Here is a 20,251-nt window from a genome sequence, read left to right on the forward strand (position 1 = left end):
TGAAATAAATTAAATAAAACAAAAATCCTTTATCGTCAATTATCAAAGTTCTGATCAAAATTAGTCTACTGTCTTAAAGCTAAGACCGACACGTTCACTTGTAATGTGTCACTCCCCGTTTTCTTTAAACTTCTCCACATTGACCATCAAAAACAATGACTTAGGGTCAAACCATGATGGTTACAGGGAGAATTAAGGTTCTTTCTATGATAGTGCAAATAAAGGCTTCAACCACCTGTTGATTCGTTACTTTATGCATTTGTGATTTCTTTCCTCCAGTGATGGATGCGGGTGTTGAGACAGAAGAGGAGATAGAAGCAGAGTATGGCATTTTCAAAGATCACTGCGATCACCCAAATTTACCCAAGTTCTTCGGTGCCTACTACAAGAAAACACCGGCTGGACAGCCTGATCAGCTATGGCTATGCATGGAGGTGTGTATTTGTATCAGAGGTGTATATATTGCTGTAACTCTTGACATTGACCTTTGACCCTGCCATGCCCATTTTCATGTGGAGCTGCTCAACCACATCAGGAGACAGTCAGGGTCACATTAAAGAGGGGTCATCGTGTTCAATTTTTTTTAAACACTTTTACAGGGCATAGAGGCAGACAAATAGATCTCTCTACAGGCCTGACTTAAACCTGCAACAGATATTACCTGGTGATTCAGACCCCCCAGTTCGGTAAATTTTCTTTTACTTGTGGGAAAAGAATTTATTAATGTTGTGATATTTGACAGGCAAATACCCACAATTGCCAACTCTAACAGCATTTGTACTTTTCAAAACACTGAATGAAGTATCGTTACCGTATCGGCTTATAGGAAAGGAAAACTGGAAGCTTAGTTTAAGAAGTGGGGTAAATATCAGCCCATAAAAGTTTCCATAGACTGAAAAGGTTGAAAAACCTATTCTGTAAATTCTCTTTAATCTAGACTTTCGGGTTTTGTATTACTCTTAATGACCAGTTAAAACTACTTAAAAAGTGTCAAAAAAGTGGGTTATCAAACAGGATTAAGATTAACAAGAATTTTTTTATTCAAAGTTGTTGATAATTGATTGACAACAAATGGCTGGACACAAGCAGCTCTATGCTCATCACCTAAGTCTTCACAAGTCTGTTTTTACTTTTCGTTCTGCAAAGAGTACTGTATCCGTGAGTGTCTTCAAAGGCTTTTAGACACGCATCATGACTTTCAAAAACTAACATTTGAATAACAGTTATTGTTCCAGCTTGGGGGATAAAGGCTAGGCCAGTCAAGCCGTGATCTTTCTTGTATCTAGTCTGAAGACTTTAACAATATTTCCCCAACAGGTCTTTGTCAGACAGAGAGCAGCTTTCTTATTTTCAAAAGGATGTTTTTAACAATCTTCCAAGGTCAATGAAATGGAAGGGTCATTGAAAGTCTGGTGCCCTTTAGTGTCTTTCAGATGAATGAAATAGTTTTATTATAGGCAGTGTCCTTTGAGATAGAGACAACTTCTGCCTGATATCATGAATCCAAATGTCATTGCACTCAATAAGCTTGCAAGAATGTAAAGTGCAGCCACTAAGAAACCATCAAACATGCTTCACAAGATAGTAATTAACATGAAGTCAGGTCAGTTTGTCTGTAAACTTTGCATCACTCCGATCAGTGACTTAACAGTATTTTATTAACGTCGCACCTCGGGTACAGAAATTCCAGGCCTTCAATTTTATCACCTTTCTTCTGACCTACCACTTGTGGGGGCTCATTGTGAAGCTCTTGGCGAAAGAAAAGTTTTCACCGTCTTAGTTTTTCGAAAATCGAAATTTTATTTTTTCTGGTAGAGTTAACACAGGGATGGCGGCCATTTTGGATTTCAAATATTGAGAAATCGTAAGTTATTTGTCTCTCTAGTACCAAGTTTGCACGATGACCCTGATTTTTATTCTTGCTTTGGTGAGAGAATGGTTAAAAGTTTCACTGAGGAAAGTTTTAGCAAAAGTTTAAGTCTTTCACTTTCGGGTGCAAATCACCTTAAGGGCTATAAGTAACCAGTAAACCAGTAAATTGTAAGGGTTGCCCAGTTATTAGTTCTTGGACATTCACCCACTGGACTCTTACCCTAACCCTATCCCTTACTGTATAGCCCATGCCGATGATTTGATGAAAGTGTTTTGTTGATACTTGTCCAGGGCTAACCATCCTCATACTTCTTTATCAGGATTCCTTCTTGTACATCAGTGTACACGGGAAATCATATTGGAAGATGGTAGAAATATTGTACTAATTGGTTTGTGAATCATTTTACCAAAATTATTCTCAGTACACTAATGCTGTCTTCAGTGGGATGGCACTGAATGTCATGATTACACTAGCTGTTTATGTATTTAAATCTCAGTAGGATGTCAGCCTGTCTTTTAGCATTGTTAGCCTGGCTTTCATCCGACTTCCCTGATGAAGTATAACTTGGCTGTCAATCAGCTGCACCTGAACTTTCACTCACTGTTTGGCAGTAGACAAGCCATTGAGTTAGCTACTTCTTAAAGGTATACAGTCACCGGTAATCTAAATATGCCCATATATGGTCAAAGGGGCTTTCCTTGGAATTCAAAATGCCCATGTGAGGGCGCTGTTTTTAAAAAGCGGCCACCCGCTTAAAACCTGTGATTGGTGAGATTTTCTCTTTCCATGTTTAACTGTGGCAAAATTGGAACAGGTGACAGTATACCCTTTAATATCATAGTCAGTCAGCTAGCCAGCCAGCCAGTGAGCCCGTTAATCAGTCAGTGACTTGGTGGACAGTGCTCTGAGTGTCTCAAGTACAAAATGTCACTCTCCCCTGATGCTTTCTTGTATATTTTTGCATCTTGCACACACACAGCTGTGTCATGGGGGTGCTGTGACAGACCTCATCAAAGGAATGCTACGACAAGGAAAAAGTATGGATGAAGATATCATCGCCTACATCATCAGAGAAACATGCATGGTAAGAATCAAAGATAATTAGGGGTGTCATTTTACCATTTGATATTCTGGTCTGGAAGATTAATGAGGTAGCATTACTTTTTTACCTTATGAATTGTACATTATTTTTTCCCACTCTCTCACATTTTTTGTCAAGCCTTCTCTGGCTAATTTTTTTTTATTGACATTTGCTGGAATTTTTTTTCGATAATCTTCCAGCCCCACCCCACTCCTCTCTCTCTCCCCTCCCCCGAATATCAAATGGTACACTCCTTAGTATATCTCACAACAACACCAGTGTGTTCTCTGAGTTTATTCGACTGTGCCTCTGATTCAAGGATTTTTCTTTTTTGACTGAAGACAATATTACATTAGCAATGAATACCGGTATTAGTCCAGGGCTGACTCAAGGCAATTTTAACAACCTCCTACACTTACCCAGAAATCTAAAAAATTACTGACAACATGATACATATATTATAGCCTGAACAAGGGTGACCATGTACCCGACATCAGGAGGGCAAAAGGTCTCCTGCATCAAGGGTACATAGTCCCTTGTTTTGACTGTAATGCTTTTATTACATGCCTCTCTAGTTTTCACTCCAAATGTTTGGATTTATATGCAAATGACAATCATATGCTTTATTTCCATATGAGATGAATGTCTGTTAAAAACTAGAAAGATTTTCATTATCGAATTGTGCATTTATATATTATTATTATATATTGAGAAATGCCTTTCATTTGACTGCATAATGTTGTATGACTGGTCGATGCACAAAATTAGAAAAAAAAATCTCTGATTGTAATTTATGTTATTTTTATTCACAGGCTTTGAAACATTTACATGAACGCCATGTGATGCACAGAGATATCAAAGGACACAACGTTCTAATGACAGCCGATGCTGAAATCAAACTAGTTGACTTTGGTATGTAAACTAAAATCAAACAATTTGACGGAGCTTTTCTTATATAAAATAAATGGCTACTTTCAGTTTTAACCTTCTCAAATGATTTCATGTTGAATAACTTACAAGAATTTTGTTGTATTCAAATCTTACTGACTTGTTTATCACCTGGGCCATACTTTGTTAGATTGTACAAACTGGATTTCAAAGTTACATACCATTCATACGCGTGTTATCAAAAAGACGTTTAATCAATATTTCAGTGGCTGATACAATATGGCGTGGGACATCAGTGTAAAAATTCAATAGTTCTTCATCTTCTGCAATCCATAGCAATAATGTGGCTCGCAAAATTGGCTTCAAATTACTTCATTTCACAAGTACTGCTCGCTTTATTTGCAGCGGGTGACTTTAAAAAAAGGAAATTGTTCCTGGCATGCGCAAAAACCACTGTAGCTCTCAACTTGTGCTTTATAAAATATGAATGACCTTTGACCCCAGGTCCTGTTTCGCAAGTAACCTTCCACTGATAACCAATCAAAACAATGTTTACATTGTCTGCAATTACAGACAGCCTCATAAAACACTTCAAATATGAAAGCAATTTGCTCTAGCTCTTGAAATAAAGAAGCACAAAAATTTTCTGGTCGATACGTTCGGTCAGATGCAGACTCTGCTAATTATTAACGTGAGATAGGTTGTGGCATGTTTTCAACACTGAACCACACCAGAGAGGCAGCTTTGATACTTGATACCTACTCAAGCCTAACTCAGAGCAAACACCACTTGTTTACCATCTGTGTATAAGCTCATATATCAACACTCAATTGTTCTTGTACAGGAGCTGAAAAAAACCCTGTGTGTTGTGCGGACTAAAAATAAACTCTTTGCATTAAATAAAATATGAGGCACATGTGTGCTCACAGAGTGAATAATGCATATGAGTGTAAATGCAATTAATAAGAACACTATTGTCTGCGATATGAAAATTATTGGGTCACCAATCCTACAAGCACATAGTTCTTTCTCTGAAACATTGCTGTTTTGTCAGTCATTTACTTCATGCTGGTGACATGGTTTATCAAGTATGTATGCCACGTATACAGACAGACACTCTTGCCAGTTCTTTGCGTTGCTCGCTGTTGTCAAGACAACCATTCAAAGTTGAAGTGCCCCATGATGGTGATTCTGTTGTGACATGTTATGGATTTATGACATTTTAGAAACATCGTAAAATAGAAGGACATCTGACGGAAAAGTAAAAAACAAAGTCATATTTTAAAGCTAAGTGCAATTCGCTCTGTGCTGTAGTCATATTGACAACAAGGAAACGTGTTTAAAGTAATAAATTTCTGATTTTTACCACTGGGGGTCAGTCTTCACATTGTTTTGTGGACATTGCATCAAATGAATCTATTTCAAATATTAGCAACTTATATAAAGTATTCCAAAAGTTGCCAAAGGCAAATCAAATTCAGTCTACATTGAAATGATATCCATATACTCAGAATTATTGAAATTAGGAGAAAAAAATCTTTAATACTGATAAAGTTAAGAGCTCAGGTTTCTTTTCATTCTTTTATAAATTTTTAATGAAAAGAACTTTTTTTTGATCAAATTAAGGTGTCTCTGCACAACTCCGAAATACCTTCATGAGGAGGAACACATCAGTTGGGACGCCATTTTGGATGGCGCCCGAAGTGATTGCGTGCGAACAGCAAATGGAATACTCGTATGACATCAGATGTGACATTTGGTCGCTGGGGATCACAGCCATTGAACTTGCTGATGGAGACCCTCCCTTGGCAGATTTGAACCCTATGAGGGCGCTGATCAAGATTCCAAGGTAACAGAATGTGGAAACACGTGACAATTAACGTGTTGTCATCCCTGTTGCAGTGTATTTCGATTTTGTTGTGATATATTGTTTAAAGACCAGTTACTTTCATGATTTTTGACCATTTTTTTTGTAATGTCAACTATAGTTTCTTGTGCTATTCCCAAAACATATTGAGATACACAGTATTCAAATTTATACAACTTGGCCTGTACATGTGTAGATTGCATTGTTATTTTTGACAAGTGCATTCTGGTCCAGACTAGAGCTCCAATGTAACCAATACAAGTGCATTTTACACACATAGATCCAGTGTCGGCAAGCTAAATAGTTGGCGTTTCAACCTGCTTTTGAGAGACTTAAGAACTTGCAATAGACATACAAAATAAAAGTAGTCAGAAAAAATCATTGAAAGTTACGGCCACTTGCTCCTAAAGTTGAGTAGTGTTGATTTTCACAGAGATTCTCCTCAATTGTGCTTTCATATTGGTTATCACTGTGTCATGTTTCATTATCTTAACAACTTTGATTTCGAGCAATACCTGTCAGATGAGACACAAATATCCATTGTGTAAATTCCGCACATGAAAAAAAGGTCATTTATATGTATGTTGTACATTAATGATATATAGTCTCTCTTAATAATAATGAATATCAAGTTTCAACGAGGAGAAAATATAGTATTTGCAACTTCCTCAATTTTAACTTAAATGCCTCTGGACATTCACAAGATAAAACTGTATGATTTGTATGCATAGGTTATGCCATATACATCTACACATAGCCTTGTGTCAAAAATTTTATTTCTGTTGTATTGCAGAAACAAACCTCCAAAAATGAAGAAGCCCGAAGATTGGTCCATGGACTACAATGATTTTGTAGCAATGTAAGATGATATCAGAATTAATCTCAGTTTTATTGTAACTTGTCCTTTTTTTTTCAAATGTTTCACAAAAAGTAGAATGGTCAAGCTTTGCATGTATGTATGTATTTGGTTCATATTTGTAAACTAGAAACAGTCAGTGAAGTTTTATTGGCAATTTGGTTTCAAAAAGTGTATTTTGGCAGTATTATGAAGGTAAAGTGAGTGGTAAAAATATAAGCGGTAAAGCTATCAAAAGTTTTAAAAAATTGAAATCAGGAATAGACGGTAGCAGTTTGCTTTTGGATTTTAAAGTGAATAAAAAAAAACCAGTTGTATTTGTATTCAATCAATGCAACAACACTGTGGTCTGATGCTTTAGTTTTTATCAATTTGCACATCAAGGTGATGTGCTAATTTTTTAAATTTTACACTTCTCTGTGACCCGAAATAAAAGGTGTCTGGTGAAGGACTTTGAACAGAGACCAGCAAACATCTCCAAAGTCTTGAATCATCCGTTCATCAAGAATGTACCGGAAGATACCACAGACATCAAAGAGAGGCTGGTAGCACTCATGAAACAACATCAGGAGACGGGTGCATACCAACAAACAGCAGAGGTCACCACCAGGTAAGTGACCTTTGAACTTTGACCATCTGTTTGAAATTTCACCATGGTAACTCATCAATACTTTCAGCAAAATTGGTATTGCTATTTAAGGTATTAATGTTTGCATTTTTTTCTTGAATATTTTTAGACGTGGCCAGCTCAAACCAGCTCCTGCTGGAAAGTCTCGGAAAATCCGCATGCCGGTTGTTGATGATCTAGCAAAACTAGAACTTCTTGATGAAGTAAGAATTATCTACATACTTAGACTTTGCAATGGTCATTTTAACATATGTTTTAGTTTGTAATTGTCCTTCTTCCCAAACTCAGCCTAATAAAGAATGATACTGTCTAGTTTTTAATGTTGAATAAGAAAAGTTAATCACTTGATGATATTTGGGAAGATGAATAATGAGTCATGAAGGTAAATAACGAGATAGGGAGCAAAGACATCACCTTTGAAAATTGAATTTTCTAATCAAATAACATGAAGAGAAAAACATTTGAGTTATGAACCCTATGATTTTCTGATTACTTTTTACTCTGAGCATTAACAATGGTTTTGACTCTACTGTACAACAGATAGAGAAACAGAGGAATTATTATCTGCATGCAGCCATATTGAAACCAGAAGTATCCATCATAAAGAACCAAACCATTGTTAGTATGTAGTTTATGGACAACATATTGTTCTGTTGAATTTTTGCAGGAAGTGATAGTGAAGCATTTGTTTGAAAGATATCAAAACGGTCAGATTTACACCTATGTGGGTGACATCATGATAGCTGTCAATCCATTCGCTGGTCTTAGTATCTATGACGACAGGGTAAGTACAGTAAATTCAGTCTTGGGTTTTTCTTGTGTTGGGTAATAAAACTCATTGCAAGACTTTGATAGCAACGGTACTCACTCTGTGTCCTGGTTGGTGGATGTGTTTGAAGGCCTGGAGACTGAAAACAGGTTTGCACCATGTGGATGAATGAGGCAGTCTATGATATCAGATCTTCCAACACCCTGTATGTGCATGGGACTGAATCTGTAATGAAGTAATGCATACACAGTTTCAAATACAGTAATTTCATGGTAATTTGTTTCCGTAGTACCAAAATTTCAGTGCACACTGCCACCAACCCCAGATTTCTATTCTTTAATTTGAAAGAGAGCAGTATAATGTTTCCTCTTAGTACAATTTGTAAAACTTTCAGTTTTGAGTTTCTTATTACTTTAAAGCTGAATTTGTCTGATTTTTGTTTCATTCAGCATTCATTACGGTATCGGCATGCAGCCAAGGAAGACAACCCTCCACACATCTTTGGTGTCGCTGACTCAACCTATCAGGCAATGCTACATTATAATCAAGATCAGGTCAGTAACACCCCCCCCTATTCTTAACTTTTCACCACTATGGTTTGGCCCAAACCCATTGTTATCAATGATGTGTGGACCTGTTTACAGGGATTTGGGGTGAAAGCCAATGAATAGGCATTGTGAAGTGTAAGAGTAACACCCTGCAACTTCATGAGTGACTACCTACACATGCGTTATTCATACGAAAATATTTTTGTTTCCCCAACTACATGTAAATGTTAACATTCCAGCCTTCTTATCAGAATTTTATGTGCTATCATAGTTTACACTCTATGAAAATATTAATATGTACTTTTCTCACAGTGTGTGGTAATCAGCGGGGAGTCAGGTGCTGGGAAGACGGTCAGTGCAAACCTGCTAGTTACACAACTCACAAAGCTTGGAAAGGTAAATTGCAGTCGATTGTCTCTAAGACGATTACTAATTTTCACAAGAGAGCCATGTATACTTGGTATGACATTTACATGTGTCATTTCACTTTTGGTCGAAATATCTCTAAATAATCTGAAGTAAATAAATAATGTTTTATTCTAGAAATCTAGACAGCAATGACCTCTTATTATCATTATCAATACTTCAAGTTGATATGATATGTTTCAGTGTTGCATATTTCAACTCTGAATCCTTATTACAAAACAGGTGTAGAGAGTTCCAATACATTTTATTGAACTTGATTGTACAAGATATGGATCCAACTTCTCTCTGTTCAAAAGTCTGATATATTTTATCATATTCTTCCAGGCAGTGAATCGAAGCCTAGAAGAAAAAGTCTTAAAAGTGAACCCTTTGATGGAGGCATTCGGCAATGCCTGCACCGTGATCAATGACAATTCCAGCAGATTCGGAAAGTATCTGGAATTGAAATTTACCAAGATGGGTCACGTGACAGGTGCCGAAATCTCGCAGTATCTTCTGGAGAAGTCAAGGGTCATTCTTCAGACTGAGTAAGTTATATGCCAGTAGGATATAAGAATCTACACAGTTACTAATGCCTGACAAATGCAAGATTTCTACCCCGGTGTTGCTGTAATATTCAGAAATTATGCCACATGTCATGAGACAATGAATGATGAGCAACTGTCCTTTCTATTCAATCTCAGTTGAACTTGAATATTTTTAGTTACAGTGTGGGGTATTAAATGTGTAGAAAGTAATTTATTATTATTATTATTATAGACTTTATTTCGGACTCATTGTCCATATAACAACAAAAGAAAATCTGGTGATAAATATACACAGCTTGGTTAAGTTATACAAAAAGAAGCTTGTTCCATAACTTTATCATTTCGGAGTTTAAATATAATGAGTCATACACACATCATACAATCTCATTACTGCTTCTCAGAAGTCTTTGCTTTAAACCATAAATTTGCCTTCTTAGCAAGGCATCAAAGTTATTGATTCTGTTAGATATAAACATAGAGCTTGCACTACTACGTTTATCATAACCCAATAAAAGACGAGCAGCATTATTGTAAGCAACTTTCAATTTCCTCATAATATTAACAGAATATTTCATCCAAATTGGACCGCCATACAATTGATAACAATATGTTTTGAAAAGAACACTCTTGACTTCAAAAGTACATCGAGAAAATTTTCTCATAAGCATATTAGCTGATATATAAAAGCATCTCATCTGTCGCTCGATATCGTCATCATCACGAAAGTGATCGTTGAGAACAAAACCCAAATGTGTCTTCTTTGTGACAAATACTAATTTAACTCCATTGAGATACACAGAAGGAATGTGACGAATCATAGATGAATCGCATCTCACACACATACATTTGGTCTTTTTGTTATTAAACAAAATATCATGAGTATCACCATAGTCACTACAAATATTGACTAACTTCTGAGTTCCCTTGACAGAAGGACTAATCAGACAAATATCATCAGCATACATTAAATGATTGACGAAAAGTCCTCCAATGTTACAACCTGTTTTGGAATTAGACAGCATAAAGCTCAAATGATCAATATACATATTAAAAGCTTTGGTGACAAGATCCCACCTTGCTTTACACCATTGGAGACAGTAAAACCACTGGAGGTACATGCACCCCAGCGAATAAAAGTCTGTTGAGTTCGATACCATCTCAGGAGAAATCTGACAAAATACACTGGTACTTTGCGATCAATCAACTTTTTGAAAGGAACCCAATGGTTGACTCTGTCAAATGCCTTGGAGGCGTCCATGAAAGTGACAATGACATTACTACCATGCTTTCTATAGTAATTGATTACTTCTTTAATGTAATGGATAAACAGAAATCAAAGCGGTATCACCTGGGGAAATGTGATGCAGAAAGGGCACTGATCTATCCAGGAAGAATGTGTTCATTTCAGTCTTGAGGGAGGGTGGCAAAACTAAGGTATACAGGACAATGACTGTCTTTGAAGCACATCTTCTATTGAGAGACTTGAGGGAGGGTGGCAAAAGTAAGATACATGTAAACATATTGTTGGAACAGGGTGACGAGGTCTTGGAGCTCATGGGTATACAACTCATACCATATCTCTTGGTCAATCTGTCACAAACAGGCAGTGAACACAACCTTGTTTCAGGAATACCAGTACATAAAACAGATGTTTAAACCAGCAATGTGAGAATGGAATAAACCAAACAGTAAAAGACTGAATGTTTGTCTTTTCCAGGGGAGAGAGAAATTTCCACATCTTTTACTATGTACTGGCAGGATTGACAGATGATGGTGCTGGAAAGAAATTTTCAAACACACTAAACAAAAACAGACGCTACAAGTTAGTCAAACTAAGTATTAAATGTGTTTTGATTGATAAAGAATAATTTTTAGAGTCGAAAATGTATTCTATGAGGCATTCTGTACAAATTAATCATGAATTGTTTTTAATTCCAAAATGTTGACAAGTATAGTCAGAATGCCGCAGTCATGTCAGAGTGATGTCAGTTATGTTGGAATGATATTGCTGTTATGTTGATAATAATCTTTGATGTGGTAATGTTGCCATTCATGTTTCAGTGATGTCATTCATTTTTGAGCATTAATTTTTTACTTGTAGTTTTGTAATTTCATTTGAGTTACATAATGTAATTGGTATCTTAGTGATGTCAATGATGCCTTAATTAACCCTTTGAGCGCCAAAGTCAATTTTTGTCGCCTTTATAAAATAAACCCCAGTAAAGTTTTTTTTTAATTTTTGCCAAAATTTTGATAAAAAATTATAGCCAATGAAATGTGATGTCCATTTGATCCAAAATTATCAAAAATATTACAGAAAAATTCATAAAAATTGGTAAAATGTTGCACTAAAATTTTGGTAGGAAACATTACAGCACTCAAAGGGTTAATAATATCATGATGAGTAGTGGTTGGTGAAATGTTGTTCTAATGACAAAGTTATATGTCAAAAACAGTAATTCTTTCAACTAACAATACGACTAACCTCCAATAACAATTTGTTTATATTCACACAGTAAATACAATACATTCTCAACAAGGACAGCACAATGGGTGACCTGTCATCATGACCTGTCATCATAACCAGCATGTATAAACACACTATATCAAAAATTATTATTGGAAGACCAAGCTCAATATCTCCTTTTTTCTAGCTATTAAAATGTTAAGATAAAGAATTGCATGGTAGAATTATTGTTATTAATGTCTGGTCAAACTATTTATTACTAACATTTTTCTGTCGTAGATATCTGCATGCCGGGGGAGATGTGACATACACAGATGCTAAGACAGTATCTTTCAACAAATCTATGTTTGACAAAATACATGCATGTCTAGAAACCATTGGATTTTCAATAGAGGTAACTACTATAGACTTAATTAACATTTACGTTTTTGTGTCAAGTTCAAGTAAATGGTGCACCTACACAAAGTACCAGTAGTCAATTCTAAGGTAGAATGCGCCTTGGGGAGAGATATTTTGGCTCTCAAATTTTTATTCTTCTTTTCTGATCTACCACTTGTGGGGGTATATTTTAAACCTCTTGGAGCAAGAAAAATTTTCACCATCTTAGTTTTTCCAAAATCCAAAATTTTGTTTTTCCACATAGAGTCAACACAGGGATGGCGGCCATTTTGAATTTCAAATATCAGTAAATATTAGGTAACTTGTTTCCCTAGTACCAAACTTTGCATGGTGATCCCAAAATTTTATTCTTGATTTGTGAGAAAATGGTTGAAAGTTTCATTGAGGAAAGTTTAAGAAGCAAAAGTTTAAGTCTTTCACTTTTGAGGCGCATACTACCTTAATAAACACTTACACCACCATGGTTTGTCCAAATCCATTGTTTTCTATGGTAAGTTGGACCTGTACACAGGGAACTGGGGTGAAAGGGTTAATAAACACTTACTTAAACAATGTCACTCCGTATTAATATGAACATAATGATACACGATATGGACTACATGGTGTAATTCATGTGCACGTACTATGAGGTTGTTATGAGCAAATAAGTCAGTATCTTTCCCAACACTAAGCAGGGGGAAATGTGTAGAACTCTGTAGTAATCCATCTTACATTTGTGACTGGGACGTCAAATGAGCAGAGCAATGTCACAATTATCTTTTGTCCCAATTTCCAGTTTCAGTATGGAAGGCAATCTAGCGCATAGCCTGTGCAACTACATATATTATACACTACAAGATAAATCCTGGCAATCGTCTACTGGGTCCAGTGAAAAATTGCCAAAAGTGAAAGTGCAAAGGCACCCTCAAGGGAACATTGTTTTACGTGCCTAATATTAGTCATTATATTACCATCTACCATCGAGAACAATAGAATTTAGCGTGCGCTAAAAAAGCCGTACGGACTCGCGCCCGTTCTGTACGGCACGGTTTCAAGGCGCCCATTTCCCTGCGGCTGTATCTGCGCGTTCACTGTAGAACGGTTTCAAGGGACCCCTCCTGGACGAGTGCCAGAACAAGTCTCGCGCGTGCTGTGTACGTACGTATGTGTGTAGTGCACACACTCCAAAACTTGCAGAAGCGCGTCCGAGGTAGCGTTCCACACTGGCGCGATAAAATCGGAAGAAAAATTGTTGACATTGCAAGAAAACGGTCACTACTCCGACATTTTGATGCCCCGATCAGGAATGTAAGATGTATAATAATAAGGTTATTACGAAAATACCGCAAAGGATGCACTCGGACATTGGCGCCTCGCATCGCCCTCCGCTTCGCGTCGGGCGATACGCTGCGCCAATGTCCTCGTGCATCCTTTGCGGTATTTTCGTAATAACCTCATATTATATTACCATGCCCAGCCCGTCGCATTTTGATTGGTCGAGCTGAACCACGTGACTGACCACAAATACACAGAAATGGTTTGTTTACATGCCCGTGAATATGAATAATAAGATTAACAACTCAAAGTATCGTAACTTTATAGCTCAAACGTAAATCATAATCAATCACAAAATAATATGGAGCGCTTGTAGGTCAAGTTGAGATACTTTTTTCTGAAAACATCTCGGGATTTGCCAATTTTTTTACTGTGCGCGTGACAGTGCGTCGCGTATTGCTCAGTTTCTGGGGCCCAGTTGTCGTTCGCTCCTGAAATTTTCAGAAATTTTGATGGTTTTCTTGGGTTGATAATATAATAGAAATAACAGGCTCCACTCTGACCATTAACGTTTATTTGTGGGCGCGGGCTCGAGGAAAGCCAAATAACGGGCTCGGCAAGCCTCGCCCGTTAATTTTGGCTTTCCTCTCGCCCTTGCCCACATATAAACGTTAATGGTCAGCGCGTCGCCCGTTATTTCTATAACATTATTCTTGGAGCAGAAGTTCCATACAGTTTTTCAGTGCTCGCAAAATTCCATAGTTATCAATGGTAAATGTATAATAATAGCTCATAAGCACCCTGTGTGCATAATGTGTTCATGTGCATATACTGGGTCTGTATATCTTGTATATACATGATATCTTCCATAACAGGATTATGACAGACTATAAATAAGAACATCATTTTCCTGAAACTGTAAACCTATTGTCTCAGATTGTCCCTCTTCATACCGCTTTCAATTGAAATATCAACTCAATGGAAATGAAGAACTTTGAGTAATTCTTGCTGTATTATAACTCAGAACTCGGAAAACATGCATGCATTGAGAAAATCATTTACCATATGTATTAAGCAAAAATTCCATGGATGGATAAAAATGGGTCTGTTTGAAAGCTTCAGTGCCATAGAAACCAGTTGAAGCTTTGACTTTGACCCTTTCACCACCATGGTTTGGCCCACACACATTGTTATCAATGGTGATTATGGACCTGTTTATAGGGAATTGGGGTGAATGGGTCCCTACCAGTACATGTATCTGTGACCTTCAAGTATTTAATGGGGAAAGCAAATCCATTCATTGTGAAAGTAATTATGGAATATGAATGTAAAATATGTAACTGGAAGAAAGATTCCCTGTTTATACATTTTTTGAAAATTTTCCATCTGCAGGAAATGAACCAGATGTACCGGTTGCTGTCAGGAATTCTTCATATTGGAGAAATTGCATTTGTCAATAAAGAGAGTAAATACATGACTGACTGCAGTGAAGTCGCTGAGAAATCCAGGACAGCATTGGGTGGGTACCTGATATCTCTGCTGAAAGAACCATGGAGTTGTATGGACATTGTTTGGATAAAGTAGCTCTGAAGTTAACTCTTTGAGCACTATAATTTTTCCTACCAAAATTTTAGTGCAACATTTTACCAATTTTTATGAATTTTCTGTAAGCAGTTTGATAATTTTGGACCAAATGAACATCGCATTTCATCAGCTGTTGTTTTTCATCAAAATTTTGGCAAAAATATGAAAAAAAAGTTGACTGGGGTATATTTTATAAAGGAGACAAAACTTGACTTTGGCGCTCAAATGATTAATTCTTGTGATACAAAAGGGTAATTGTCTGGCACACTTCCTTGTAAAATTGCCTCACAAATTCAGGACACATTGTGTTAGTACTGAGATTGCCCATGTGCCATAAAGGGATGAGAGCTGTAACTTTTGCCTTCTAACTGTAACTGAAATTCTCACACAATAATGTTTATAAACTCTGAAAACAGAAAGAGTATCTGTAACAATTATCCAGGAATTTCTGTCATCATTCCCGTCATAATACCTGAACTTTGATTTCCATCCAGTTGCTGAAGTGCTGTCCGTGAATGAGGAGGAACTCATAGACGCCTTGACATCCAATGCCGTGGTGACGCGTGGCGAGACCATTGTACGTAGAAACACAGTGTCTCAGGCAGAAGATGTGAGGGATGCCATGTCCAAGGCCATCTATGGCAGACTCTTCAACTGGATTGTTGATAAGATCAATGTATTGATGAGTCCGTCATCTGATGCAGGGTAAGTCCTGAAGGTATTACATCGGAAAAGATTTGCAGTATATAGAAATTGTATAGGTAGGAAGTCTATGTTGTGTAGAATGAATATGTGCTAAGAGATTTTTACCAGTATTTTGGAAGTTGTTTGTTCAGAAGCTGATGGTGTGTCCTGCATGTATGCCCTGTCTAAGAAAGTTTGTAACATCAAACATTGGATTTCTGAATTAATTAGATCATATCAAATTTTTCTTTGCATCAAGTGTATTGATGCCTCACATCCACACCCCCAAAATGGAAAAACAAAGTAAGACTTCAAGATCATCTGTGAGGGCACTCTGTGTACCAACACAATCCCTCAACCACTGTGGTCAGAATCACACTCCAAGCAGTTGTAGCACGCTGGCTGGTGATGAAAAGGTTAAATCATCACAGTAACCTTTTCATCACCATGATTTGCCCTGCATACATTGTTATTGACAGTGATTATAGAGCTGTTTACAGGGAAAAGGTTAATACATATAATTTGTAAAACAAAGAAAACTTGAATGGCTATGGTTCTACATACAAGATCAGTTGTTCGTATATCTCAAGTCTCTGTGAGGGCCCACTGTACAATTCCATGATAGTCTGCTTCATCTTCTATTGTCTCTTTGTTTTTTTCTAGTGATGTACATCACAAGATTGGCATTCTGGACATCTTTGGTTTCGAGAATTTCATGGTGAATTCCTTTGAACAGCTGTGTATCAACATTGCCAATGAGCAGATCCAATTCTACTTCAACCAACATATCTTTGCATGGGAACAGGTAGGCACAACCATTGGACCTCTTTCCCTTCTCCTCTCACACCACACAAAATAACTTCCACTCTCCTGGAAGGGATGAAGTCTATAACTAAATTCTGGAAATACTAAAAGTGTGCAATGTAGAATACTATTGATTTTTTACAATGCGATATGTGTTAACAGTACTATGTGGTACAGAATAAAACATAAAAATACCATATCAGGAAAAAAGGCATCTATATGAATCAGTAAACAAGAAGCTTGGTTTTAAGATCCTGTTATATCAAGACTATATATAATACTATGGTTGATAAATATGACAACATCTGTGTGATTGCTCTCTGTAACTGTTTTGGGGGGATTTTTTTTTTCAATCTGACAGCAAGAGTACCTGAGTGAGGGCATTGATGCCGATCAGATCACCTATGAAGACAACAGACCACTGTTGGACATGTTCCTTCAGAAACCCATCGGAATGTTGGCACTGCTGGATGAGGAATCCAGGTTCCCTGAGGCAAGGGATGAAACTCTTGTCGGTTAGTATTCAATTGACCTTGTAATATTCTGTAATGTGCCTGTTTTGAGCAATGCTGTGCTATTAAAGGTATACTGTCACCTGTTCCAATTTTGCCATGGTTACCATGGAAAGAGAAAATCTAACCAATCAGAGATTTTAAGCGGGTGGCCGCTTTTTAAAAACAGCGCCCTCACATGGGCATTATGAATACCAAGGAATGCCCCTTTGACCATATATGGGCATATTTAGATTACAGGTGACTGTTTACCTTTAATATTTATCATTCAAGGCAAAATTACAACTGTTATGTAGGTCATTTCCCCCACACTCATCATGACCTGAGTTCAATTAGTCTAGAACATTCCCAAGGTCACTGCCCTTGATGACCTCACAACCTTGAATTCAATTAGTCATGTTTGGAATGTTCTGGAAAGTTGATTAGTTGTGTAAGGGAGATAATTTTAGAACAGTAATTAGCATGTCAATAAAAGTTCTAGATTGTTCTTATATGCCTTTATAAAAGGGACGTGCACAGCTTCCAGTCAGACTTTTGGGATCGTGTCTCTTGTGTGTTACTAAACTCCAGCAGTAGTCATTCTCAAGACTTTTCAAGACCTTCACTGTCAACGCTGGATTTATACTGTGGTCTTTGTGCAGCTTCAAGCCTGCAAGCCAAAGGACTGTTCATTCATCCAACTGACTGTTACAACTCTGAGACTGGAGCTTTGCCGTCCCAGCTGAGATAAGTAGTCTGTACACTTTTAAAGCTTGTACTCTGTCCCTAACTTAGCAATTAGTTTTGTTTTCGTAATAAATTTTGTTTAAACGGAAACTGCTGAGTTCACCCTTTTGTTCGTTTTCTCTGCACGTAACAAATTGGGGGCTTGTCCGGGATACGAATATTTTGAGCCGTTTGACAACATTTTGCCTGCCTTTTTTAAAAACTACAGTATTCTGTGAACTCAGCGAAATTTAATCATGGCGGAATTTAAACCAGAGGAAATGGATGACCTTGATCAGGACACATTTGATTCCCTCAGAAAAGACGACCTCATTGCACTGGCCAATTTCCTTAAAGTAGAAGTCAAAGATCTATGCGCAAGAGGGAAATACAGTACCGTATTGCCAAACATCTAGTTGATTTAGGCCAATTTGAGGAATCCACCCTGAAAGATTATGAGCCCGAGTCTACCTCTGAACTCAGAAAATTAGAATTAGAAATGCAGACAAATTTGGAGATCAAGAAACTAGAATTACAAATGGAAAAGAGAGACAGGCATTAGAAAAAGAAAAAATACAAATGCAATTAGAAATGGAAGAAAGACAGAGAGAGAAAGATAGGCAGGAAAGATTAGAAATGAAACGTTTGGAGCTTGGACAGTCAGGAAAATTCTTCCCTTCAGACAAGTTTGACATCACTAAGCATTTCAGGTTAGTTCCCCCTTTCCAAGAAAAGGATGTTGATAAATATTTCCTTCATTTTGAGAAAATTGCTCAGAGTCTGAGTTGGCCTAAGGAGTCCTGGTCTATGCTTTTGCAGAGTGCTTTGGTGGGTAAAGCCAGAGAAATTTACATTCAGTTGTCAGTAGAGCAGGCTTCAGATTATGATTCTGTGAAGGAATTAATTCTCAAGGGTTATGAGTTGGTGCCTGAAGCTTACCGTCAGAAATTTAGGGATTGTGAGAAGGTGAAAGATCAAACTTACGTTGAATTTGCTCGAACAAAAGAACAACTGTTTGATCGTTGGTGTTCTTCGAAAAGGTCAGTCAGAATTATGACAAATTACGACAACTTGTTTTGATTGAAGAATTTAAGAGGTGCATTCGGAGTGACATCAAGACCTTTATCAATGAACAAAAGGCAGATACATTGGAGGTTGCTGCACGTTTGGCCGATGATTATTCATTGACCCACAAATCTTCATTTCTCAGCAAACCATCCCAGTCCTTTTCATACAGAAACAATGCAGGTAAATTTAACTCGTCCTTTTCATCCAAGAATTTCTCAAAGGAAAGTAGGAAATCAAATGACAACAGTTCACAAAATTTAAGTAACACTCACACATCATCAGATCCCAAGTCTCAATCTCCTTCTGACAAACAGTTCGGTACACTTTCTTGTAATTATTGCAAGAAAGACGGCCATTTAATGTCAGATTGTTTCAAATTGAAAAGAAAACGTGAAGGTCAAAGTGGTCAAAGTGGATCTAAGCCAACCGGCTTTATTTCTTCATCAACTCAATTAGAGTCTAATAATGTGTGCAACACATTTTCTGAGGTTAAATCCCTCTTATCCCAATTAATGAGGTCAAGGTCAATTCTTCTCAGGATAGCATTATGGGTATTTTCGAGCCATTTATTCATAATGGTTTTATATCACTTTCTAGTGATTTCTCTTCCGCTACCCCTGTCAAAATTTTAAGAGATACCGGGGCTTCCCAGTCTCTTTTGTTGGCAGATACCCTGCCATTTTCTGAAAAGTCATTTTCAGGTTCTAAAGTTCTTATTAAGGGGTAGATTGTAATGACTACATTCCTGTTCCTCTCCATAATGTCTACTTGTCTTCGGACTTTGTTTCTGGACCTGTGACTTTAGGTATTAGGCCTTTTTTGCCTTTTGAAGGGATTCACCTTCTTCTTGGAAACGACCTTGCTGGGGACAAGGTCATTACTAATCCACTTGTGACTGATAATCCTAGTTTAGATCAAGATCCAGAGCCAATTGAACAAGAGATACTCGATTTATTTCCTTCATGTGCCATTACTCGAGCCATGTCAAAGAAAACTTCCGAGAATCAAAATACTCTCAAAAATAATGTCACAGATGTTGACTTAAATGACACCTTTCTCAGTCAGGTGTTTGACACGGATCATTCCGTTATCCCTCGTGGATTTGAAACTTCCAGTAAAACTTCTGCTGACCAAAGTCAGACATTTTCTAGATCAAATCTCATTGCAGAACAACACAAAGACCCAGATATTTTGTCTTTGTTTGACAGGGTAGATGATGAAGGTAAAACTTCAGATAGCTCTGTTTCCTATTATACAAAGTCTGGTATTCTCATGCGTAAATGGAGACCTCCAGATGTTTTGGTTGATGAC

General features: G+C 37.2%; 1 protein-coding gene across 1 annotated transcript in view; it reads left to right on the plus strand.

Moving 5' to 3' along the window:
• LOC139143687 (myosin-IIIb-like) overlaps positions 1 to 20,251 on the plus strand; it is a 46,070-nt gene that overhangs the window by 1,339 nt on the left and 24,480 nt on the right. The window contains 17 exon segments of the mRNA XM_070714205.1: positions 280 to 434; positions 2,853 to 2,957; positions 3,767 to 3,866; positions 5,469 to 5,691; positions 6,503 to 6,568; positions 7,002 to 7,175; positions 7,303 to 7,396; positions 7,861 to 7,977; positions 8,412 to 8,516; positions 8,823 to 8,906; positions 9,261 to 9,463; positions 11,181 to 11,285; positions 12,210 to 12,324; positions 14,976 to 15,102; positions 15,662 to 15,872; positions 16,515 to 16,656; positions 17,017 to 17,170. Of these exon segments, the coding sequence (XP_070570306.1) occupies positions 280 to 434; positions 2,853 to 2,957; positions 3,767 to 3,866; positions 5,469 to 5,691; positions 6,503 to 6,568; positions 7,002 to 7,175; positions 7,303 to 7,396; positions 7,861 to 7,977; positions 8,412 to 8,516; positions 8,823 to 8,906; positions 9,261 to 9,463; positions 11,181 to 11,285; positions 12,210 to 12,324; positions 14,976 to 15,102; positions 15,662 to 15,872; positions 16,515 to 16,656; positions 17,017 to 17,170 (2,280 nt within the window).

This window comes from Ptychodera flava, chromosome 11 (genome assembly GCF_041260155.1).
Source record: "Ptychodera flava strain L36383 chromosome 11, AS_Pfla_20210202, whole genome shotgun sequence".
Classification (NCBI taxonomy): Eukaryota; Metazoa; Hemichordata; class Enteropneusta; family Ptychoderidae; genus Ptychodera; species Ptychodera flava.